General features: G+C 38.3%; 1 protein-coding gene across 2 annotated transcripts in view; it reads left to right on the plus strand.

Moving 5' to 3' along the window:
• Window positions 1-26,632, plus strand: part of si:ch211-278j3.3 (E3 ubiquitin-protein ligase RNF19B) — a 29,957-nt gene extending 3,325 nt beyond the window's left edge. Inside the window, exons 2-10 of one of the 2 annotated variants that reach the window (XM_067417061.1) lie at window positions 2,833-3,192; window positions 4,534-4,994; window positions 7,509-7,711; window positions 7,793-7,940; window positions 11,040-11,202; window positions 12,733-12,847; window positions 14,749-14,880; window positions 21,675-21,918; window positions 25,297-26,632. In XM_067417061.1, the coding sequence (XP_067273162.1) occupies window positions 2,932-3,192; window positions 4,534-4,994; window positions 7,509-7,711; window positions 7,793-7,940; window positions 11,040-11,202; window positions 12,733-12,847; window positions 14,749-14,880; window positions 21,675-21,918; window positions 25,297-25,492 (1,923 nt within the window). In that variant the 5' untranslated portion in view covers window positions 2,833-2,931 and the 3' untranslated portion in view covers window positions 25,493-26,632. Of the gene's footprint in view, window positions 1-2,832; window positions 3,193-4,533; window positions 4,995-7,508; window positions 7,712-7,792; window positions 7,941-11,039; window positions 11,203-12,732; window positions 12,848-14,748; window positions 14,881-21,653; window positions 21,919-25,296 lie in introns of both variants that reach the window. The other variant, XM_067417060.1, reaches the window with a different exon arrangement.
• The last annotated feature ends 511 nt before the right edge of the window (window positions 26,633-27,143 follow it).

Consider the following 27,143-nt stretch of genomic DNA (forward strand, 5'->3'; position numbering starts at 1 on the left):
TCTATGTTTAGGATGGGAATCCAAGTCTTTAACAGTGTAAAAAGCTCAGTATGCATGAAACAGCATTTCACCCCCCCCCCCCCCCCCCCCCCTTTAATCTATCAACAAGCTCTGTTTCACCTTCATTGCTCTGGTTGGTTGTAGCGCTATCCTATCGCGTATATTATGACCACTGGCAGGTGAAGTGAATAACACTGATTATCTCTTCATCACAGAACCTATAAGTGTATAATTAGATAATAGATATATTAAGCAGCAAGTTAACTTTTTGTCCTCAAAGTTGATGTGTTAGAAGCAGGAAAAATGGGCAAGCGTAAGGATTTGAGTGAGTTTGACAAGGGCCAAATTGTGATGGCTAGACGACTGGGTCAGAGCATCTCCAAACCTGCAGCTCTTGTGGGGTGTTCCCATCTGCAGTGGTCAGTGTCTATCAAAAGTGGTCCAAGGAAGGAACAGTGGTGAACTGGTTACAGGGTCATAGGTGGCAAAGGCTCATTGATGCACATGGTACCAGGATGCACTATGGGAAGAAGGCAAGCCGGCGGAGGCAGTGTGATGCTTTGTGCAATGTTCTGCTGAGAAAGCTTGGATTCTGCCATCCATGTGGATGTTACTTTGGCACGTACCACCTGCCAGAGCATTTGCAGACCATGTACACCCTTTCATGGAAACATTATTTCCTCGGTGGCTGTGGCCTCTTTTAGCAGGAGCTTTTAGCTTGGCCTCCAAATTCCCCAGATCTCAATCCAATCGAGCATCTGTGGGATGTGCTGAACAAACAAGTCCGATCCATGGAGGCCCACCTCGCAACTTACAGGACTTAAAGGATCTGCTGCTAACATCTTGGTGCCAGATACCACAGAACACCTTCAGGGGTCTAGTGGAGTCTATGCCTCGATGGGTCAGGGCTGTTTTGTCAGCAAAAGGGTGAAAATTAGGATTAGGTCATAATGTTGAGCCTGATCATGTGTATATATATATATATATATATATATATATATATATATATATATATATATATATATATATATATATATATATATATATATATATATATATATATATATGTATGTATATATATTTGCAAGAGAAAGTATGTGAACCACTTGCAGAATCTGTGAAAATATGAATCATTTAAACTAATTAAGAGAGATCATACAAAATGCCTGATTTTTTATTTAGTGCTGTCCTGAATAAGATATTTTACTTAAATTATTTGTACATAAATCCATAAGTAAAAAAAAGTCTTATTAAAAAGACCCTAATTAAAAAGTTTATGAACCATTGATTTTTAATACTGTGTTGTTCCCTGGATGATCCACGGTTGTTTTTTTGTTTTGTGAGGATTGTTCTTGAGTCCCTTGTTTGTCCTGAGCAGTTAAACTGACCAACGTTCCGAAAAATCATCCAGCTCCAGCAAATTCTTCAGTTTTCTAGCATCTTCTGCATATTTGAACCCTCTCCAGCAATGACTGTATGATTTTGAGATCCATCTTTTCACACTGAGGACGATTGAGGGACTCAAACACAGCTATTAAATAAAAAAGGTTCAAACATTCACTGAAGCTTCCGAAGGAAACACAATGCACTTTTTGAATTTGAAGATCAAGCTAAATTGTACTTAACTTGTCTTTGGGGAAACATGTAATCATCATGTTAGGTTAGGGATAGGGTTCTGTTGCTTCTGAAGGGCAGTCACAATGAAAAAAGATATTATATTTAAACAAAATATGAAAAATATCATAATAATGCATTGTGTTTCCTTCTGGAGTGTCAGTGAATTTTTGAACCTTTTTTAATAGTTGTATTTGAGTCCAAAAAGATTTTAAAAGATCAGAATCATACTGTCGAGCTGGAGAGGGTTCAAATATCAAATATGCAAAAGGTGCTGGAGAACTGAAGATTTTTGGGACCTGAACGATTTGTCGGTTTAACTGCTCAGGACAAAAAGAGACTCAAAAACAGCTGTGGATTATCTAGGGAACGACACCCATTATGGTTCATAAACTTTCGAATGGGGTCATTTTAATAAATTCAGCTATGTTTTTGTCTTCTACACCATACAAAGAAAAGAAAAAAAAAAGAAAAAAAAGATATAATTCATGACAGCACCAAATAAAAAATAATGCATTTTGTATGATCTCTCTTATTTTGTTCAAATTATTCACATTTTCACCGATTCTACAAGTTTTGCAATTTCTCACAATTAAAAGCCATGTTCCAAGCACACAATTATATTGTTCTCATAATTTTATGTAGCCTTTATGACAGACTTGCACTGCACATGCACTTAACTTTATTCTCCTTTTTTGAAGTGTCAATCACATTTCAAGAAATTTAAAATTATAATGGCATCAGCTGAAGGAAATGATCCATTATTTATTGGATTGAATATATCGGCCACATTTTCTCATCGGGCTGGTAACGATAACATAAAAAAATTGACATATATCGGCCAATACCGATCGTGCATCCCTATAAATATTTTTTACAAGGATGCTTCCAAAGATCCTGATTATTTTCTGTCTTGTAAACTATTCTCTCCACCTACATGCAAAGACACCTGCATAGTGCAAACTTTCACTGAGAGGCAGTTATTATGTGCTATGGAGTGACGAAGCCTGTGGAATAGAGAATTTAATCTGAGCTGTATTTTATCTTGATACATGATCATGTTAAATTAATCTCCCAACTGGACCACAGACTGTTACTACGTTCATATTAACAGTCAACATGTAATGGAGAAGGAGATTAGCCTGACAAGCCAGACCTCTGTTGGATGAGATGTTTTCTACAACAATCTTACTGTTTTTTATATTGTTTTTTCCCCAGTTATGAACATTTGTGGTTCGTTTGGATAACTAAAGGACCATAAATCATTTCATATGAAAAGGAAACAAGGATGACCTCTATCAGGAAACGCTGTTGTGGATGATTTTTGTACTTCATCACAATGGTCTATTTGCCAATGTTCCGTATCAGACCATAAGCAACGAACAGAGACACACAAACTGGACTGTCCAGCTCTGTACAATGAAGAGACCCAAGCAGCAGTCACAGACTCTCAGTTTTCTCAGCTTCTTCAGCCGAAAGCCCAAATCTGACCCCAGGATTGAGAAGCCCGTCGGGACTTTGAACAAGGAGGAAGTGGCCATCACTCTCACACCCAATGAGCATGAACATGTGGAACAAGTAAGAGGACATTTATATATTTATTCTCTGTACCTTTGACTGTATGTAACCATTAAATATGTTTCAGTTTAATCTCTGTATTCTGTAAGCAGTTGCTGCAATGGCTCATTTGACCTGGTAGACCTTTTATCTCCTTTCAGAAGCCTCATGCCTAATCAAACATGCTCCTTCAGATTGTTGAGCCAAGTGAATGCAACTTCCAAAATAAATTATAATTAAATAGCATAATTATTGTAAATAAAAAGTGTCTATCCACAATGATGTGGCAGAAATCTCACAAGTCTAAAATTTGCACTAACCTGTCATCCTCTGTGACACATGACTTTCTTCTTGGAAAACAAAATGAAGTGTTATCAAAATGTGATCTTTCAATGCAATGAAAATAAAACTACCTACGCTGGACATTTGGGCTGCCATTTGGACCACTTCCAGTGGGACACCACCATGCTCACACCCACTGAAAAATTAGATGCATGACATCCCACAAATCTTTTGATCTAATTTGTTTTATTATGAATGTCTCATGTGTCACGTTGAGTGGTTAGAAACAGACATGCCATTTTCTTATTTAAGGGTTTGTTCACCCAAAAATGAAGATTCTCATTAATTACTTACCCTAATATTGTTTGACACCCATAAGACCTCTTCTTGTGTTCATCTTCGGAACACAAATGAAAATATTTTTTGTTGCTATCCGATGGCACACAAAGTGTCAATGTCATTTTCTCTCTCAAGACCCATAAAAGGCACTAAAGACGTCGTTACAAAGCCCATCTCACTACAGTGGCTCTACAATAATTTTATGAAGCGACGAGAATATTTTTTGTGCACAAAAAAAACGAAATAATGACTTATATAGTGATGGGCCGTATTCAAAACAAAGTTTCAAACCGTAATGAATCAGCGTATTGATTCAGGTTTCGGATCACGTGTCAAACCGCCAAACTGCTGAAATTTTGGCCCATCACTATATGTCGTTATTAAAAAACTATTTGTGCACAAAAACTATTCTCGTCGCTTTATAAAATTATTGTAGAGCCACTGTAATGAGATGGTTCTTTAGTACCTTTTATGGGTCTTGAGAGAAGAAATGACATTGGTGTCAATGAAGGCCTGTCTGAGCCATTGGATTTCAACAAAAATATCTTCATTTGTGTTCCAAAGATGAACTGAGGTCTTACGGGTGTCGAACAACATTAGGGTAAGTAATTAATGAGAGAAGTTTTATTTTTGGGTGAACTAACCCTTTAATATAAAACAATTTTCGTTAAGATAACTTGTCTTCATTGGTCTGAGATAGTCATAACTTTCATTCAAATGTAATTTTGTCTTTCCTCTCAGGAGCGGGCTCACAGTTATGTTGGATTAGAGGGCGTTAGTGATGGAGGAGATCCTGGGAAAGGGGAAGGAGGTGGAGTGGGAGATGATGAGGGAGGTGTGGAGTGTGGGAGCAGTGGTTCAATGGGTGTACTGTCCTTGTCCTCCTCCAGTCAGGATCATCTGCTCGAGCACCTGGTCGAGTGCCCGCTCTGCCTCCTGAGTCAACCACGCGGCCACTTCCCTCGCTTGTCCTCCTGCCAGCACCGTGCTTGCACTGACTGTTTGCGCCAATACCTACGCATCGAGATCTCGGAGAGCCGCGTGGGTATCGCCTGCCCGCAGTGCCCTGAAGTGCTGGCTCTGCCCGACGTCCGTGCCATCCTGGATGACGGTGCACTGCTGGAGCGCTTTGAAGAGTTTCAGCTGCGCCGCTTTCTGGCTGCTGACCCGGACACGCGCTGGTGCCCAGCTCCAGACTGCAGGTTAGCACATAGATGTGATTGGTGAAGCACAGCTATTGTCCCATCCTCTTCTTAAGTGCCATTATAGAGGGAGATTGTGTCAACATTTAATTTAACATTTAGTGTAATTTTCTTTCATTGAACTTTGTTGAAAGGTTTTTAGATGTTTTTGCAAAAAAAAAAAACATATTATATTACAAGTTCAATTTATATTAAAAGTGGTAAAAAAAAAGTAAAAAAAAGAGCAATGAATTTATTCTTGGCAGTTTGTAACTTTGATTTTAAATATTAGGGATGTACAATATATATCGGCCACCATATCGGTATAATTATCAGCCTAATAAGAACATTTGGCCAATATATTAAAGCCGATAAATAATGGATTATTTCCTTCAGGTTTCCGCTGAGACACTTCAGATGCGCACTGTTCACCATGATGGTTTTGAATTGCTTGAAATATGATTGGAAACACATCAAAAAGGAAAATACAGTTAAGTGCAACTTGTGCAGCACAAGTCTGTCATATAAGCTACATAAAATTATAATGAGAATATCATTATAATTGTGTGCTTGGGGCATGGATTTAATGGTGAGACTTGTTTTTGTAATAAGGCTCTCAAAAATGGCATAAAAATGTTGATATAGATTTTTTGGCCGATATATCGATTATCGGCTTTCAAAAACAAGAATTATCGGTATCAGCCAAAATGTTCACATTGGTGCAACCCTATTCAATATAAAGCAGAAATTGAACTTATGATTACAATATTCATATTGTGGCCAATAATGACAGACTTTTTTTTTGCATTACGGCTGATATATGGGAAATTTACATTTTTTAAATTCTATACTATTTTATATTTTTATGTTGAATTAAAAAAATGTATATTTGAATGAAAAAAAAAAAAAATCAGCAATGAAATGCTACAGGTGAATTTATGCATCACAACATTAATTTACAGTAAGAGAAATGGATATTCATTTTTAGATTACATTTAGCAATGTCATTCAGTTATTTGTGGTTTATAATATTAATTTATCATCTGATAACTGATCCCAATACTGTATATTGTGCATCCCCTCAGTATTCTTTACAGTATGATGCTAGTCACAACAAATTCGATTGTGTTTCATAGAAAAGGCTTGCTGACATAGAGGCACCACATAATATTCCTCAATAGAATTGCTTGTGAGAAGCATAATTGCTAGTGAGAAGTTTTATATTGAGTAAAATTCAAGAGTTCATTTTGTTAGGAAATGACGTCACATCAGTTCGTTCTTCAATTCCGCTTGAAGTATATCTAAACCAGCTTGTCTAAAACGGTTTACTAGGTCATCCTCAGTCACACCAGCTTTTAGTCCTTCTTATAACCCAACTTTAACCAACTAAAAACCATGTGTAGTTGGTTTTAGCTGTATTTTTAATGAGCAGAGTATAAAAAAGTGGCAGATCATTATGTCACGCACATGCTGCAGCGTGACGCACGTTCTACTCTGTGGTGCATTATGTATAGTTCTGGAGCCTAGCTTTAGGTTTCGTAAAAGTAACCGGATCGGGGTAGTGATGGGAATCTGTGGCTGTTTGGCATTTCTTGTCAACAAGACAGTATTAGGTATCACCTGCAGTCACTCCACATGGGGTCGAGAGCATCCTCTCTTTTTACTACTGTGAATGAAGCACGAAAAAGCACGATAGCTGTAACCACCACCGTCTGCTACATGGTGGCTTATGTTCACATATCAAATGATGTGTGTGTAAAATATTGATTAACACATGTTAAAGGGTTAGTTTACCAAAAAATGAAAATGATGTCATTAATGACTCACCCTAATATCGTTCCACACCCGTAAGACCTCCGTTCATCTTCAGAACACAGTTTAAGATATTTTATATTTTGTCCGAGAGCTTTCTGTTCCTCCATTGAAAATGTATGTACGGTATACTGTCCATTTCCAGGAAGGTAATAAAAATATCATCAGAGTAGTCCATATGTGAAATAAGTTGGTTCGTTTGAATTTTTTGAAGCATCGAAAAGACAATTTGGTCCAAAAAATAACAAAAACAACGCCTTTATTCAGCATTGTCTTCTTTTCCGGGTTTGTTTCCAATCCGCATTTGTGACTGCGCAGTGACGCTGCTGACATTATCTGGTGCGAGCAAGCTTTATTTAAAGTCTGAGGGAGACTGCGCAGTTGTAGTTTTTGTTATTTTTGGAGCAAAATGTATTTTCGATGCTTAAAATATTCGAATTAAACCAACTGATGTCACATATGGACTACTTTGATTATGTCCTTTCTGGAAATGGACAGTATACCGTACATACATTTTTAATGGAGGAACAGAAAAGCTCTTGGACTAAATATAAAATATTTTAAACTGTGTTTTCCGAAAATCCGGAGGTCTTACGGGTGTGGAATGACATTAGGGTGAACTAACCCTTTAACTAGCTGCATATTGTTCTTATTTTAAATATAATTTACTTACTGCATAATCTCATCTTTATGTTTTATTGTGTCGTTTCTGTTATTCATTAGCTATGCAGTGATAGCTTACGGCTGTGCGGAGTGTCCCAAGCTAAGCTGTGGTCGGGAGGGCTGTGAAACCGAGTTTTGCTACCACTGCCGTCAGCTGTGGCACCCAGACCAGACTTGCGACCAAGCCAGACGTCAGCGCACTCGCCACACATCAGGAGCCAATGATGTCTCCACTCTCTATGTGTTCAACGAGGAACCTGGCGGTATGGTGCAGATATTGAGACTAACGTAATATCTGTATGGTGTCCCAGCTAAGATGTTTGTTTCTGCTGTCGCTCTTCAAGATGCAGAGGAAATTAAGCCCTGTCCACGTTGTGGGGCCTACATCATGAAGACTAATGATGGCAGCTGCAATAGAATGAACTGTACAGTGTGTGCATGTCAGTTCTGTTGGCTGTGCATGCAGGAGATCACTGATGTGCACTACCTCAGGTACACGCATACAGAACACACATGGTCATCAAGTTACAGTAAGAGTAGACGCACGCAGCCAGATCTTTGACTAATCGCTAACAGCTAAGGTCTTGTCCACGTTGCAGCTTATTTTGTACAAGAACTGCCCATAGACAAGAAGATACCCACTGATTCATATATAAAAAGCAGCCAACCACAGTTGAGTTTAAATTTGTATGCACTTTAAAGGTGGATTTAATTGAAATACACAATTCAAATGAATGCTGTGTTTTGAATACAAATGTATCATGGTTTCCACAAAAATATTAAGCTGCACAACTTTATTTAACATTTATAAGAAGAAGAAATGTTTATTGAGCAGCAAATCAGCATGTTAGAATGATTTCTGAAGGATCATGTGACTCTGAAGGCTGGAGTAATGCTACAATTACAAAAAATAAATTAAAATATATTAAAATTAGGGCTGTCAAATGATTGATCACATCCAAAAGAAGGGTTTGTGTTTACTTAATATACAGTATGTGTGTACTGTGTATAATTATATATATATATATATATATATATATATATATATATATATATATATATATATATATATATATATATATATATATTATACACAGTACACACATACTGTATATACTGTGTATATGTATTCAAATATACATAATAATTATACACACACATATATTATGTAAACAAAAACTTTTATTTTGGATGCAATTAATCCTATTAATTCCTATTAAAATAGGAAACATTTATTTTAGGTTGTAGTAATATTTCACAATATCTCTGTATTTTTGGTCAAATAAATGCCTTGGTGAGCATAAGACACTTAAATTATATCACATTAAAAGATTTTAATATCTATTTTTAATTTAATGGTTCGCTAATCTCTGTGAACAGTCATATAGAAAATCATTTAAATAATGGTTTAGAAAACACTGAAAAAGTAGACAAAATGGTACAGATTATTTTATGGACAAAAAAGGGCAGAACAGTTTTGATCATATATATCTCATTCGGGAGATTTGAATTTGAATTTATTTTATTTGATCAGGGACAATGCACAGAAAAAACATTAGTCAAAAAAGAAGAGATGTCATGTGCCAGGTTATAGCAAAAAATGCTAATTTCCACCCGCAGTCCCTGGACAGGTAGATTTTATAAGCCCTATGTACAAAAGTTCATAAAACATATACAGAATAATACATAAAATCATTACTTCACTCACATCATAAAAACACTCCACTTCAGGAATCAATCAATCAATCACTCACTCACTCACTCAATACATTGATTGATGCCTCTAACATTGAACACTCTTTCTCTCAAATGCTCATTGTATCAACCCTATACATTCTAAATACTTTAATAAAAATAATAAAAAAACGTACTACCCTTAGAAGTCGCATTAACCATGATCATAGTTTGTAATTGGTGATTTTCTGAATGTGCCTGTAGTTTCGTATGCAAAATTTGGTAAGTGGTTGTGTAAGAGAAACGCACTGTATTTATTAATTGATTAAGTTACTGTAGGCTAATGTAAACTTTCTAATTAACATTTACAGAACATTTATCCAGTGTGCAGAGCTTTCATAGCCAAATATAGGACATTTGCCTGCAAGCACATATCCCACATTCATCACAAGCATTCACCAGAGTTTGTGATCTGTTATTAAGCTACTCTCTGACACATTCAGTCCAAGCTAAACAGGGGTAATTCCGCTGCTCAAGAATGTTTTCCTGGCTCTGGAGTACTGAGATTGTGCCGAGTTACTTTTGTAGCCGACTTCATGAACGTTGCAGATTATCAGATTTGCTTAATTATTTTTAATCAACACAAGTCTTGCAGAAGCCAAGGCGTTTTAGAGCTTTAAAATTGCGACTTTGCTACCAGTTTCAGTAAGCTATCGCTGCACCAAAGCTGATTGCGAATAGATTTTTCCGTTCTTGGATGTCGGCCAGCACCGACTTTTGTCAATTAATCAGTGCAAATCTCGGTTCATATTTCCCTGTCCATGCAACCCAACCCCCATGATTTGCCAGAAGCAGGTTTCTTAATTTAATGAACACCCATTCTGCTGGGCTCCAGCTGGCCGGAGAAACATTTTTATGAAATGACAGAATACATACATAATTCTGTCATCACTTACTCACCTTCATGTCGTTCCAACCCTTTCTTTCCTTGGTGGAATATAAAAGAAGATATTTTGATTGTCCAATTGAAAGTCAGTGGAGCCCAGTGTTGTTCTGAACCCCATTAACTTTCATTGTATGGACAAGAACGAAAGAAAGAAAGAAAGAAAGAAAGAAAGAAAGAAAGAAAGAAAGAAAGAAAGAAAGAAAGAAAGAAAGAAAGAAAGAAAGAAAGAAAGAAAGAAAGAAAGAAAGAAAGAGACAACCATATAGGTATGAACCAACATGTTGAAAGAATGTTTTTATCACCAAAAAAAACCTTAAATATTACTGAGATAAAGGGACAGTTTACTCAGTCTCAAGTTGCAAACCTGTATGAATTTCTTTCTTCTGCTGAACACAAAAGAAGATAGTTTGAAGAATGTGGGTAACCAAACAGGCCCACGGACCCACTGACTTCATAGTATAGGGGAAAAAAGTTAAAGTTAAAAAAAGGCTCTAAAGTTAAACAAAAAAAAGGTGGTGTTGAAATTGGATCGATTATTCACATTTCTTTTAGCTTACAATTTGATGCGCTAATCCATATTCTACACAAAATCCTTGGATGAAAACTTGGCCGTTGTTATGAATGGTTGATCAGCATTCATCAATAATAAAGTGTTGTCTTCAAATATTTACTTCAAATTGGCTTTCAAGCTAGAACCCTGTAACACTTTGCCACACTGAACAAAACAGGAAGTGACACTGACCATAGAGGATTGTAATTCACCCAGGCAGTGCATGAGGCTAATCGAGGATGGGATCATAAAATATTGATCCGAATGAGACAGTGTGTGTGTGTGTGTCTGCCTTTTATTGTCTAATATTCCTTGTCTTATCGTTAACCTCATGTCATATACATGCCACAGTGTGTGTGTGTGTGTGTGTGTGTTTGTGAGTTAGATACAGTAAATTAAAAACTGCCTCTTGTTCTTACAGTCCCTCAGGCTGCACTTTCTGGGGAAAGAAGCCGTGGTCGCAGACCAGAAAGGTTTTGTGGCAGGTTGGCATGCTGCTCGGGGCCCCGGTGGTAATCTCGCTCATAGCAGGAATTGCTATACCGGTCATCATTGTGGGCATCCCGATTTATATGGGCCGCAAGGTAAAGACTTAAAGCACGCTGTATTATTTAACTCAAAGTGAGCTTCTATGTCTGTCCTCTCTGTGGAGAAATAGATACAGTGACCGTTTAATAGCTCTACGATGGTAAAGACAAGGTCATGCCCTGGCTGTGTGCTCATCATAAAAAAGTGCTGCCGAATGCATAAATGTAAATTTATGTAAATCCACCAGACCTGTCCTCTTCACACAGCAGGTAAATGTGATATTAAAAAATGTTTGCAAAGTAAGTAGAAAGTGTTTCACTGTGCCATTCGTTTATCGAGTCAATTTAGCTTCTTGGGACCCCATGAAAAAAACATCCCCTCCCGTTTGCAATGACGTCTCTTCTTTGATGACGTGTAAACAAGCAACCTGTCAATCACATGAGATTGCAGTAATTAGCAAACCACAACCAACCCAATCAAATCAGCTATCCCAATAAACAAAACCAAGCCCCCCGCTCTGCATTTTTTCTTGTTTAAGAAGCTGTTACACTTTGATATACACTATATTGCCAAAAGTTTGCCTGCCTTTACATGCATATGAACTTTAATGACATCCCATTCTTAATCCGTAGGGTTAAATATGGAGTTGGCCCACCCTTTGCAGTTATAATAGCTTCAACTCATGTAAGAAGGCTTTTCACTAGGTTTAGAAGTGTTTATGGGAATTTTTGACCATTCTTCTAGAAGCGGATTTGTGAGGTCAGGCACTGATGTTGGACGGGAAGGCCTGGGTACAGTCTCTGCTCTAATTCATCTCAAAGGTGTTCTATCGGGTTGAGGTCAGGACTCTGTGCATGCCAGTCAAGTTCCTTCACACCAAACTCGCTCATACATGTCTTTATGGACCTTGTTTTGTGCACTGGTCTGGTCATGTTGGAACAGGAAGAGGCCATCCCCAAACTGTTCCTACAAAGTTGGGAGCATGAAATTGTCCAAAATGTCTTGGTGTGCTAAAGCATTAAGAGTTCCTTTCACTGGAACTAAGGGACCAAGATCAACTCCTGAAAAACAACATCCACACCATAACCACCCCCTCTCCACCAAACTTAACACTTGGCACAATGCAGTCAGGCAAGTACCGTTCTCCTGGCAACCACCAAAGCCAGAAGGTTATTTGAAAGCCACATGAAGTTTGGAGGTCTGTAGCTATTGACTCTGTAGAAAGTATCCAATTGCTTCCCCTTTGTTATAATACCACTAACAGTTGACTGCGGAATATTTAGTAGTAAGGAAATTACATGAATGGACTTGTTGCACAGATGGCAACCTATCACAGTACCACACTTGAATTCACTGAGCTCCTGAGAGCGACCCATTCTTTCACAATGTTTGTAGAAGCGTCTGCATGCCTAGGTGCTTGATTTTATACACCTGTGGCCATGGAAGTGATTGAAACATCTGAATTCAATGATTTGTAGGGGTGTCCGTCGGAATACTTTTGGCAATATAGTGTGTCACAAAAAAGATAGGATGATCATGGTTTTTCATGCCAACTTTAAGTGTAAATCTGTTTGCTTGGCTTTCAGGTCCATGGTCGCTGTAAGAAAAACAATATCTCAGGAAGTAAGCATTATCTGACAGTGGCCAGTGGGGTCATGATGTCTGTTTTTGTGTCTCCAGTCATAGCGGCCATTACTGTAGGTAAGAAACTCATCCATCCACTTTGGCTACTTACATATTTGAGAGGTAATGTCATGTTATATGTTGTGTTTTATATTTTATATATATATATTTAAATTTTGGGACCAGTACATTTTTTGAATGAAATGAATACTTTTATTCAGCATGGATGCAATGCATTGATCAAAAGTGACAGTAAAGACGTTTGTAATGTAATATTTCTATTTCAAAGGAATGATGTTCTTTTGAACTTTCTGTTAATCAAAGAATACTGAATAAATCACAGTTTACACATCAATATTAATTGTTTCTTAAGCAGCAAATCATCCTATCAGAAGGATTTCTGATGGATCATGTGACACTAAATACTGGAGTAATGATGCTGAAAATTCAGCTTTGCCATCACAGGAATGAATCCCATTTTAAAATAGAAAACATTTTCAATTGTAATGTTTCACAATATTACTGTTTTTATTATATTCTTGATCAAATAATTGCAGCCTTGAGCATGCGATACTTTTTTTCAAAGTAAAGTCTTACTGGCCCCAAACGTTTAAACAGTAGTGTTTATCTTTTTTATATTATTGAATGTGCATATGAGAAATGGGGTATTAAGAAGGCAACAAGTGCTTTAGTGATCTTATTGTTAGGTTACAGCAATGTAAAGGTGCTGACTTAAGTGTTATTTCTTGGTATCGATTGTTCTGTCATGATTTTAGACAAATGAAGCTATTTAAGACACAAGTTTGCCTCTCAGCAGAAGACCTTGAATGAAAAAGGCAGAAATGAAAAAACACTTAAAAGGGATAGTTCAACTAAAAATCACTTACTCACCCTCATGTCATTCCAAACCTGTACAACTTTCTTCTGTGGAGCCCAAAATGGGAACTGAAGAATATCCACACCACTCTTTGAAATGCAAAAGCCATCTAAAAGCAAAAACAGATGCCCCAGTTCTTTTCAGTAAATTAGTTGATTTAACTGAATAACAACTTATGCATAAATCTGTTCATCAAGCAAAGCTATTGCATCCTCTTTTATGATGTTTTATTGATATTTTTGATATTATTTAAATCTCCAGTCTCAATCATAATTTTATGGAAAACAGCAACTAGCACATTATCAAAGATTTCTTATTTTGTGTTATACAAAATCAAGAATATCATATAGCTTTGGAAGGACTTGAGGGTAAATAACCTTTTTTGGATGGTGGGGTAGGTGAAATAATCCTGTAACTTTCCTTATTGCACACATTTTAGCCTACATATGTGCATGCAGCTGTTTCATTCATTCATACGCACGCACACAGCGACTGCCCCGGTCGTCTCTGATGACTCATCTATCTTCTGCTTTGGCACTCCTGTGAGAGTTGGAACGGGGAGGGGAAGATTACAGCAGCCGGCTGCAACTAAAATGTCAGAGCGATCTCCATGGCATAGTGTGAAGACCTGAGCACAGCACATTCACTGCTCTGTGCTCTCCTCCCAAACCCAAAGCTTGTGTTCCCTCTCATTCTCCTGTCTGAATAGCCCTGTCTGTTCTGCAGCTCTGACCTCTCCTCAGGAGAGCCACAGAGGGGCCTTGTCCCCTACAATGTCCTCATCAACAATGCCACAGTGTTCTCTTCCAGAACCAGGAGGATCATGGCCTTTTGTCTCCTTTATTGCGTGTTGTCCTTGTCTTTGCTCCTAGCATTTTGCCTCTGTGTATTTACGCTGCCGTTATGTGAATTACTGCCCTTTTCCTTCAGATTCATCTGAAAATAAGTTCACTTTTGAGGTAATTATGTCAGTGATTTGATGTATTCGTTTGCATATACAGGGACTTGTACACTTATACAACATTTTCTGTAATTAATAATAATACTCTTTTGGAATGACTTCATAATTAATGCTAATTTAGTAAATCTTCTGTGTTTCAAGGTGTGGGGGTGCCTCTTATGTTGACGTATGTCTACGGGGTCGTGCCCATGACGTTGTGCCGTAATGGCTGGTGCAGGCCACAAACTGAACCTCCTGAAGTACGAAACATACAGCTGGAAGATCTGGCCAATTGTAAGTCCAGTTAACAAGTTAAAAGTTGAGCCTCTACTAAATTAAATATTTGCTCAGTAGCCTAAGAGTAAAAATAATGCTTCAGTTAATCATGTTTTAACTCTAAATCTAGCTGTTCAGTTTAGTACAGAGATTCCTGTTGTTTTTGTGCCAGAAAATGGCTATATGGACAAAGTACACAACTTCATTACTTGAGTAAAAGTAAAAGTACTACTGGTCAACTATTAACTATTACTCTGTTACAGGTGAAAATTGTAAAAACTGATTTTTACTTAATTAAAAGTACAGAAGTATTTGTTTTCAAAAGTATTTAAGTATCAAAAGTAAATCTCCTTATGTCAATGCATTATTTTATTGTTGTATAAATGCAAACTATGCCATCATGGTTTGAGCCAGTCAGTGATGCTCCATCCGATATACTAGCATACGACTACCTTAAACTGATTTAAATACTTGTATAAAAGTTACAAAGCTCTTTACAATGCTGCTGTCACTTTAAGGCAGAATGCACAGATCCTTAACACTGTTTATGTGAATACTCGCCAAAATGAACATTTCCACATCCGTCTTCTTCCATTTTGCTATAAAACTATAAATCAGTGTTCAAAAAATGCTGGGAAATCTTTGAACTTCACGTGACCCTACAAGAGGGATCCCTGATAGGCTTTCTGCAAAAACCCAAACACCTTTTAAAGAAGAAAAAATCATCCAATAACTTTCAAAACTGCTACAGAAATGACTTTCGACTTTGGGGTTCAAAGTCGAGCTTTTCGAACAAAGTTTCGACTTTCCCTCAAAGTCGAAAGTCATTTCTGTAACAGCTTTGAAAGTCATTGGATAAAAGGTGTTTTGGGTTTTTGCAGAAAGCCTATCAGGGATTCCTTAATCGAAATGTAGTGTAAAAAGTTTTTATGCTGTAAAAAGTATGATATTTGTCTTAACGATATACGATATTTTGCCCTTACTTAAAGCGTTAGTTCACCCAAAATTTAAATGGATGTCCTTAATGACTCACCCTAATGTTGTTCCACACCTGTAAGACCTCCGTTCCTCTTCTGAACACAGTTTAAAGGGGGGGTGAAATGCTGTTTCATGCATACTGATCTTTTTACACTGTTGAAGACTTGGAATCCCATACTAAACATGGACAAAGTTTCAAAAGTTAAGGTGGACGTTTTATGGGAGTATTTCTTTGTCAAAAATACTACTTCCGGTTAGTCATAAGTTTCGGCAAGTTTTTTGCGATCATGCGTCCCCTTGACATTAATGGGTATGGAATTTCCTTGTATGGGCCTTACGGACAATTCTACCGGAAGAGCGTGAGAGAGAGAGAGAGAGAGAGAGAGAGAGCGAAAGTAACAGGCTACCCCCATCAAAGCGCTGGCTCGTAGGCTGCTGCACAGGTGATGTGCACAATTACAATGTCACCAAAAAAGTGCGTTTTTGGTTGCCAGACCAAGACAGTCCTGCACAGATTCCCCAAAAACCCCGCGTTAAGGCAACAGTGGATGTAATTTGCTTTTCCGGATCAGCAACTGAGTTGCACGAATGTTTATATCTGTTCGCTGCATTTCGGTGCCGACTGTTTCATAAACAAGGCCCAGCTCGACACAGGATTTTCCGATCGCCTAATGCTGAAGGATGGAGCAGTCCCAACGATAAAGGTCCCAACGTTAGAACCACAGGCTGTGAGTAAGACTGCTTCAAATGTCTGTGTTTTTGCCTATGCTCATCAAGTAGCCCAAACATGATCACGTATAGTTAATTGATCAATGGAGCATGCGATGTGTAGTGCGTGTACATTTGTTTAGCTGGCCACTATATGTGTAACTTTATGTTTGTGTATTGTAAAAGCACTCCAAACAACAATACACAAAGAGGGGGGAAATATGTTGAACTAAATAAGCACGCTTCTTCATTCAAATGTGCTACTATTCCGTGTCTTTCTATGTAAACACTAACTTAGCCTGCCGTGCAAAACCAGTCCGCTTACTAACGTTACAATTGTCTACACAAACCACGCGTAAACACACACACACACGTGCACAACTGCACTTCCCACATGTACACCTTCAAAGACAAAAATACGACGATATAATTCAAGTATAAATATGTAAATAACACAAGCCGCTAAGCATATTATATAGTTAGTGTATAACTTGTACCACATAGAGACGTCCTGCTCTAGTCGTTTTTGCTGCTGCTCCTGTTCAACTGCAGCCTCTGGGTCTGATTCCGGATCATAGATGTATGGCTGTATCTGATTAAAAGCCATATTTTTATTTTGAATAAAGTTTTTTTCCCGCTGTTAGGGATGACACAGCTTTACGACGCACTCGACTCAACACAATAGCAGCAGCGAGCACACGTCATTATTTAGCTCCGCTCACACGACACGCCCCCACCCGCTCGGCTTTTTTCGGAAAGACTCGGAACAGCGCATCTTTCTTATATAATTATAAAAAAAATAAAGACTTTTCGGAGATATGCAGGATGCAATGCTACTCTATAGGTACTCAAGATTGACATGACACTGACTGAAACTGAGTGTTTCACCCCCCCTTTAAAATATTTTATATTTAGTCAAATTCGCGTGTCAAACTGCTGAAATCACGTGACATTGACTGATTGACTGGCGATTGACTGATTCATAACCGTTTGAATCTTTATTTGAGGATTGAAAACAAACAGGGAAGAGAAACCAATGCTGAGTAAAGTCGTAGTTTTTGTGATTTTTGGACCAAAATGTATTTTCAATGCTTCAAGAGATTCTAATCAACCAACTGATGTCACATATGGACTACTTTGATTATGTTTTTTTTAGTTTTATGAACATAGACAGTATAGTGTACACTTGGATACTCTCTCGGACTAAATCTAAAATATCTTAAACTGTGTTCCGAACATGAACGGAGGTCTTACGGGTGTGGAACGACATTAGGGTAAATCATTAAAGACATGCATTTCATTTTTGGGTGAACTAACCCTTTAAGTACAGTACTCAAGTAAATGTACTTAGTTACTGTCCACCTCTGACCTTACCAGAATGTTAGCCAATGTTCTTAGAATGTTCCCTGTTAGATGGTTACACTGGTTTTACTACAGTACTCAGGAGCTTTTAGTTTAGCTAACTACTACTAAGTGTATCTTTGCTGTTCTTTAACATCTTAAAGAAATTCACTGTAGTTAATACTTTTTGTTAGGAACTTTTAATGTAGCTAACTACTTTTAAGAGTGTCTTTGCTGTAATTTAACTACCTTAAAAAGATTCACTTAGCTACTTTTTATTAGGAACTTAGTGTGGCTAACTAAAGTATCTGTACAGTGTAATTGACTACTTGTTAATTTGTTTAGCTAACTACTATTTTAAAGGGGTCATGAAGTGGATTTTCGTATTATTGTATGTTTCCCGAGGTGCACTTTTAATGTTAGTATGATTTTTATCATACCCTCTCGTTTTTACTATTACAGCTGTTGAGATTAATAAATCCTGAAAAATGTTTATTATAGCATCATATTTATATTTTATTCACAATTTAAATAAGATTATTTTCACACTACTAAGAGAAACAATGTGAAGTTGATCATTTAGTCACTGGTTTGATTTACTTTTTGGGATAAAGAATATGTGCCTGAACTTGAATAATTACACATCAGAAATCACTGCTAACAGATCAGGCATTAGAACGAACACGGTAACTTTAATTTTTGTGGCTTGCTGTTGAGTCCATATCGTAAAAGTCAGTGTGACCGAATTACCAAATAATCAACAGTGAAATGTTACAAAATAAACTGAATTTCTCTGATATCGGGATCCTTCGGCAGCTTATGCAAAGATGATGATTTTCCACAGCCAGGAACAGCACAACGTCAGCATGGCATCACAATCTTGTTATTATCACATTCTTATCGTAAACAACTACTTTAGATCTACGCATTTACATCAGCGCAGACAACAATGCGCTGATGTAAAAGAAGTTGGGGTTGTCTTGCTCCAGAGGCAGTCCTAAATGATTGTGCCCCTGTGACATCACATCTCACCTCAGATCGGATTATATAAATGCTTTTTTATTGATGACGAGGACGTTTTAAGTTATGGAACTTAAAGTATGTACTAAAGGTGCACTATGTAGGATTTTCGCAGTAAAATATCCAAACACCACTAGGCCAGTGTTATATATATACAGTCTTGTTCAAAATAATAGCAGTACAATGTGACTAACCAGAATAATCAAGGTTTTTAGTATATTTTTTATTGCTACGTGGCAAACAAGTTACCAGTAGGTTCAGTAGATTCTCAGAAAACAAATGAGACCCAGAATTCATGATATGCACGCTCTTAAGGCTGTGCAATTGGGCAATTAGTTGAAAGGGGTGTGTTCAAAAAAATAGCAGTGTGGCATTCAATCACTGAGGTCATCAATTTTGTGAAGAAACAGGTGTGAATCAGGTGGCCCCTATTTAAGGATGAAGCCAACACTTGTTGAACATGCATTTGAAAGCTGAGGAAAATGGGTCGTTCAAGACATTGTTCAGAAGAACAGCGTACTTTGATTAAAAAGTTGATTAGAGAGGGGAAAACCTATAAAGAGGTGCAAAAAAAGATAGGCTGTTCAGCTAAAATGATCTCCAATGCCTTAAAATGGAGAGCAAAACCAGAGAGACGTGGAAGAAAACGGAAGACAACCATCAAAATGGATAGAAGAATAACCAGAATGGCAAAGGCTCAGCCAATGATCACCTCCAGGATGATCAAAGACAGTCTGGAGTTACCTGTAAGTACTGTGACAGTTAGAAGACGTCTGTGTGAAGCTAATCTATTTTCAAGAATCCCCTGCAAAGTCCCTCTGTTAAAAAAAAGGCATGTGCAGAAGAGGTTACAATTTGCCAAAGAACACATCAACTGGCCTAAAGAGAAATGGAGGAACATTTTGTGGACTGATGAGAGTAAAATTGTTCTTTTTGGGTCCAAGGGCCACAGGCAGTTTGTGAGACGACCCCCAAACTCTGAATTCAAGCCACAGTACGCAGTGAAGACAGTGAAGCATGGAGGTGTAAGCATCATGATATGGGCATGTTTCTCCTACTATGGTGTTGGGCCTATTTATCGCATACCAGGGATCATGGATCAGTTTGCATATGTTAAAATACTTGAAGAGGTCGTGTTGCCCTATGCTGAAGAGGACATGCCCTTGAAACGGTTGTTTCAACAAGACAATGACCCAAAACACACTAGTAAACGGGCAAAGTCTTGGTTCCAAACCAACAAAATTAATGTTATGGAGTGGCCAGCCCAATCTCCAGACCTTAATCCAATTGAGAACTTGTGGGGTGATATCAAAAATGCTGTTTCTGAAGCAAAACCAAGAAATGTGAATGAATTGTGGAATGTTGTTAAAGAATCATGGAGTGGAATAACAGCTGAGAGGTGCCACAAGTTGGTTGACTCCATGCCACACAGATGTCAAGCAGTTTTAAAAAACTGTGGTCATACAACTAAATATTAGTTTAGTGATTCACAGGATTGCTAAATCCCTGAAAAAAAAAATGTTTGTACAAAATAGTTTTGAGTTTGTACAGTCAAAGGTAGACACTGCTATTTTTTTGAACACACCCCTTTCAACTAATTGCCCAATTGCACAGCCTTAAGAGCGTGCATATCATGAATGCTGGGTCTTGTTTGTTTTCTGACAATCTACTGAACCTACTGGTAACTTGTTTGCCACGTAGCAATAAAAAATATACTAAAAACCTTGATTATTCTGGTTAGTCACATTGTACTGCTATTATTTTTAACAAGACTGTATATATTTTGTTCAGTTGAGTTCTTACAATATCCCAAAAGTTTCCAACTATTTGTAAATTGTGAGAAAAAAAAAACAAGGAGCCGGGACGTCTGAGGGAGTCACCTGTCAATTGAGTCATATCTACGTTACCCTCGGATTTCCGGTTTTATTCTGCAGAAACGCTTTATTCTCACTGCAGTGTGCAACAAGTGTCACAGCAGCCGCTGATCGAACACCCAGAGTAACGTCATAACATAATTTTAAACAAACTCAAATGTATCTAATATGATAAACAGTGCTGTGTTACCTCATACTCATGACCGGAAAAGCGAAAATGGCGCCAGCGACTGTGTCCCGTCATAATAAAAGTCTCGCTGCTCGCGAGCCGTGTGTTTGCTTAACAATCGCTCCAGTGGCCTTGCTCGGCTCCGGAACACTCAGCCCTGCTCTGCTTCATACTACAGTAACATTAATAATCGCATTCATGAACATGATTTCTGCCCGAGTCCTATCCCGATTCTTTTCCACCGGCTGTGAGGTGAAGACCACATGTCCCAAGATTCTGCACTCAAACTCAGCGTCATCAAACTACGCCTTTGTTTTAAATAGGCGCCCTCTAGCGGACTGAAAAATTACATAGTGCAGCTTTAATGATACAAAGACCTCTTATAGTCCAAAATATTCCAAAAGATCAAGGAAAATTGTATTGTTCATGTCATGACCCCTTTAAAAGAGCTTTAGCTTCAGATAACAAATATGTTTTTAGCTTGGAAAGCTACAGTTAAATACAATTGTTTACTCTGCGCAAACTGTACATTACCCATGACACTGTTTTGCTTGAACATGATCCAGCTCTATTATAAATGGCTTATCTTCATGTATGAGTTAATGTTTGCATAATCAAATACATTTTAGTGCAGGAATATTAGTTTTGCTATATTAAGCTCTGTTTGGCCTGATCTGATGACATTTAAACTTCTCTTGAAGATCTTCTATTTTCTCATGTAGTCAGTGATCATTGGACTGGCCAGCCCAACCCAGCTCTAACCGACAGAAGCGTACAGGAAGTGAGTGTGAATATGGAAGAAGTGATGGCACTGCCCAGCACCAGTGTGGTCCTGTCTGGAGCAAAGGGTTCCGTTGAACTCTCTAATGATGGACATAATGACAGCACTGAGCAGGTTGCTCAGTCAGACCATTTGGACGTAGCTGAGGAGTGTGCCTTCAGAAGCACACAAACATTTGCTCTGAGGTCAGCTAATGTCATGACATGGCTTGATTTTGCAATCATTTTTTAAATATTAATAAGTAAACTAAGAAGGACTAAGAGTCTCTTATGCTCACCAAGACGGCGTTTATTTTGATTAAAAATACAATAAAAAACTGATAAGCTTATAACGTGAGTGTATGGGGCATAAAAGTCACTTAGCACAGCATTCGTTGCTCGACTTGTCGAGACTGTTTTCCAAGATGGCTCCTGTCTGTATAAAGTATCTTCTTATTAAACTGTTTGTACACTTACAAAGTTCTCAATGCTTCGGCTGCATGTAGGGACCCTCATTATGCTACCGTGTTAGTGTGAGGCTATTTTGAGCCTTGTTAGTGGTATTAACTAGCGATTTATTTTTACTTATTCTATGCCCCATAAACTAGCGTTATAAGCTAATCTGTTTTTAGAGCTAAAACTCTTTACATTCGATTTTAATGAAAACGCATCCCAGAGAATGATCTACTCGATAACTATGTGTTAATTACCCCTAGGTTCCTTTTTCACCTGAGTTGTCCTCTAAACCATTATATATATATATATACATACACTCACCCACTAAAGGATTATTTGGGAAAACCTGTTCAATTTCTTATTAATGCAATTATCTAATCAACCAATCACATGGCAGTTGATTCAATGCATTTAGGGGTGTGGTCCTGGTGAAGGACGATCTCCTGAAGTCCAAACTGAATGTCAGAATGGGAAAGAAAGATGATTCAAGCAATTTTGAGCATGGCATGGTTGTTGGTGCCAGACGGGCCGGTCTGAGTATTTCACAATCTGCTCAGTTACTGGGATTTTCATGCACAACCTTTTCTAGGGTTTACAAAGAATGGTGTGAAAAAGGAAAAACATCCAGTATGTGGCAGTGCTGTGGGTGAAAATGCCTTGTTGATGCTAGAGGTCAGAGGATAATGGGCCGACTGATTCAAGCGGATAGAAGAGCAACTTTGACTGAAATAACCACTCGTCAGAGTCCTGCACAGGTTCAGGTACCCGACGAGTTGACCTGCAAATTTTGCGGAAACGGGTGAAAAACATCCAAGTGTGTCGGATACGGGTGCGGGTCGGGTTAGACAAGGGGGAAACGCGGGTCTAACACGGGTTTAAAACAGTCATGAGCCAACGTAAAAATGTATGCATATTTTTAGGAACACATCTACAAAAATATGTCTTGCCTGTATTTCAAGTTAATCAAATAATTTAAAAATAATATCAGGTTATTTCTGCTCGCGCACACTTATTGAAAATAATGTGTTCGAATTTTAAAGACGTGGCGCGGTGCTGCATTTACTTTTGTATGACCTGACAATAAATGTGTAGGCCTATATAATGTTATATAAACTGATTTTATTTCGGGTGTGGGTCGGGTGTTGGTTCTATTTTAAGCGGGTCGGGTCGGGTGCGGATTTTAATTAGCGCTCCGTGTCGGAAAATGGGTCGGATGCGGTTTAACGCACCACAGGTACAGGCGGGGGCGGATTTACTAAATCAGACCTGTGCAGGACTCTGCCACTCGTTACAACCGAGGTATGCAGCAAAGCATTTGTGAAACCACAACACGCACAACCTTGAGGCGGATGGGGTACAACAGCAAAAGACCCCATCGGATACCGCTCATCTCCACTACAAATAGGAAAAAGAGGCTACAATTTGCACAAGCTCACCAAGATTGGACAGTTGAAGACTGGAAAAATGTTGCATGGTCTAATGAGTCTCAATTTCTGTGGAGACATTCAGATGGCAGAGTCAGAATTTGGTGTAAACAGAATGAGAACATGGATCCATCATGCCTTGTTACCACTGTGCAGGTTGCTGGTGGTGGTGTAATGGTGTGGGGGATGTTTTCCTGGCACACTTTAGGCCCCTTTAAGGCCAATTGGGCTTCGTTTAAATGCCACGGCCTACTTGAGCATTGTTTCTGACCATGTCCATCCCTTTATGACCACCATGTACCCATCCTCTGATGGCTACTTCCAGCAGGATAATGCACCATGTCACAAAGCTCAAATCATTTCAGATTGGTTTCTTGAACATGATGAGTTCACTGTACTAAAATGACCCCCACAGTCACCAGATCTCAACCCAATAGAGCATCTTTGGGATGTGGTGGAACGGGAGCTCCTTGCCCTGGATGTGCATCCCACAAATCTCCATCAACTGCAAGATGCTATCCTATCAATATGGGCCAACATTTCTAAACAATGCTTTCAGTACCTTGATGAATCAATGTCACAGAGAATTAAAGGAACACTCCACTTTTTTTGAAAATAGGCTTATTTTCCAAATCCTTCTAGAGTTAAAAAGTTGTGTTTTACTTTTTTCAAATCCATTCAGCCGATCTCCGGGTCTGGCGGTAGCACTTTTAGCATAGCTTAGCATAGAACATTGATTCAGATTAGACCGTTTCTCACTCAAAAATGACCAAAGACTTTCGATATTTTTCCTATTTAATACTTGACACTTCTGTAGTTACATTGTGTACTAAGACCGACAGAAAATGAAAAGTTGTGATTTTTCTAGACTGATATGGCTAGGAAATATACTCTCATTCCTGTGTAATAATCAGGGAATTGCTGCCGTACCACAGGTGCAGCGCAATGATAATGATATTGCTCCCTGTGCAATCAGGTTGTCACATTGGTTAGGTTTACAGAAGTTTGCCTATTTTTAGGTGCTGCGTAATATCATTGCACCGCTGCACCCATGGTATGGCAGCAGTTTTTCGATTATTACGCAGGAATGAGAGTGTAGTTCCTAGCCATATTGGCCTAGAAAATCCCAACATTCGTCGGTCTTAGTACACTATGTAACCACAAATATATTGTGATGTATATCATGTATTAAATAGGAAAAATATCAAAAGTCATTTTTGAGTGCGATGCTAACGGTCTAATCAGAATCAATGATCTATGCTAAGCTATGCTAACAGTGCTACCGCCAGACCCGGAGATCGGCTGAATGGATTTGAAAACAGTCAAACACAACTGTTTAAATATAGGGGAGTTGGAAAATTAGACTATTTTCAAAAAAAGTGGAGTGTTCCTTTTAAGGCGGTTCTGAAGGCAACCGGGGGTAAAACACAGTATTAGTATGGTGTTCCTAATAATCCTTTAGGTGAGTGTATATACATATATACATATATATATAATATATTATATTATTATATCAGGACAGTGGCATTACTCTGACATTTTTAACATTATACCCCTCAAAATATGTCAAAATTAAGGTGTATTTAAACCATTGTTTGCAAGATTTTACTTTTAATGTATTTTCTTTTCTTTTTTTTAAATGAATTATCAGGTAAGTTTCACATCATTGACTCCTGTTTCCTAAAACTGTTGTTGTTTACTGCAGGGAAGGAACCAATATTGAGGTCCGTGTGGAGATTGAGGCCCAGCCACGGGGCAGCCGGAAGCCGAGTCTCAGCAGTGTTCTGTCTAGCAAGAGCCTGTCGGCGGAATCGCTCAGCCAGCCCTGTGAACCTCTGTGTGCCTCTCAACAGCCAGGGAGCACCGACCCCGTGCCAGTACCTGGGATAGACAGCGTCTGAGCGACTCCTGGAATACCACGGCTTCCACGGCCCACCTACACTCCCACTAGGTGCTTCCAGCCTCTGTCTGCAAACGCAGAGAGTCAGCAAGCGTGGAAGAAAAGAGAGAGATGGAGAAAAGCATCCAGGGCAGCTGCCAAATGCCACGGAGGGGATTAAAGATGATCATATAAACTCAAATGACCAAGCGCATGTTTGTCAACAAGTATGAGGAGTGCTAACCAATTTTATACTATGTCATATAGAAAACATTGCCTATTTGGATGCTGGTCTGTTTCAGTTATTCAATTTGATTTCCTTTTAGCTATACCCTTTTATCTAATAACCATATGGTTCATGTCCCCTGCCTGATCCGTAGGGGGTAAAAGAAACAGTAATAAGCTCCGGATTAATAGCATGGTTATTTCTGCCACAGTTGCTAGCCTGACATGCCCCGTGACAACATGGTGAAATGCAGGCTGAAGATAAGTGTGCTGCAGGCTAATGCTATGGGCTTTTCCCTCATGGCATTCATTCATTTGAATTATGCAATTTCATTTTACATAACTGTTGCATTTTCATGAAGGAGCAGCAAAATCTGTGGGATTTAGGTCTAGAATTAGCTCTCAGCATCATGCTGTTTCTATTATGTCCTAAATATTATAGGCCTAATCTTTGGTCAAAAATTGTGATCTTACGGAATGTAAACATCATGAGGACTTTAAGTGCTGCTTAGAAAACTGATGATCTTGTTTTTCTCTCTTCACGTTACATCTTTATTTCTGCAGTAAATGCAGTCCCCCTGCTGTTATTGAGTACTTGATGAATCAAGAGCTTTAATAGTCCATTAACTAAAGAGAACGTCTTATATCAAACATCTACATTGACAGTTTCAGCTTGCTAAGTAATACATTGTACTGGTACCACAGAGCCAACAGTTGCATAATGACTAGACTTTCTTAACTGGTATTTTTGACACTTTGCATCAATGAAATAACTGCTAGATCAGGTATCTAACTCCAAATTTTACCCCTTGTCCTATTTGAAACGAGCAGCTGACAGCCATGCCTCCAGGAGTTTCCAAAACTGAACCTTTAAGGCTGCACTGTAGACTGGAAACAATGAATGGAACAGAATGTCAGTAAAAAGATTTGTATGGAATGGTGTCATGTTTTTCTTCTCGTTTTTCTATATATGCATGTTCATTAATCGGATGTTATGTTGTATGTAGATTCTATATTTTTGTCAGCGTTTCTATAAGGCACAGACAGAGGGCGCTAGAGCTCTAAAACACTAGATCGATGACCTGCTGGCTGCTGCACCTAGAAATTCCAAGCAGAAAAGTTTTAATATTTCCATTGAATTGAGCAGAACAGTAGCAAACTATATAAATGCATAAAACAATATATTATTTTTTTTTGATGTTTTTGTTGTAGTTTTTTTTATTTTTTTAGGACTAATCCATTAAAGAAAAAAACTAAAACCTGACTGTCCCAGCAAGAACTCATATAATGGGCCAAGGATCGATCTCCCAACAGAACAGAGATCCAAAAAAAATATCAAAATGAAAGCAAAAATTGGTCTCTGAGTACAAAACCAAGCTTCTGCCATGGCCATCTCATGAGTTCACTGACCTGAACCCTAAAAGATGAGTGGGGTGAACTGAAGAGAA

Source organism: Pseudorasbora parva, chromosome 15 (genome assembly GCF_024679245.1).
Source record: "Pseudorasbora parva isolate DD20220531a chromosome 15, ASM2467924v1, whole genome shotgun sequence".
NCBI lineage: Eukaryota > Metazoa > Chordata > Actinopteri > Cypriniformes > Gobionidae > Pseudorasbora > Pseudorasbora parva.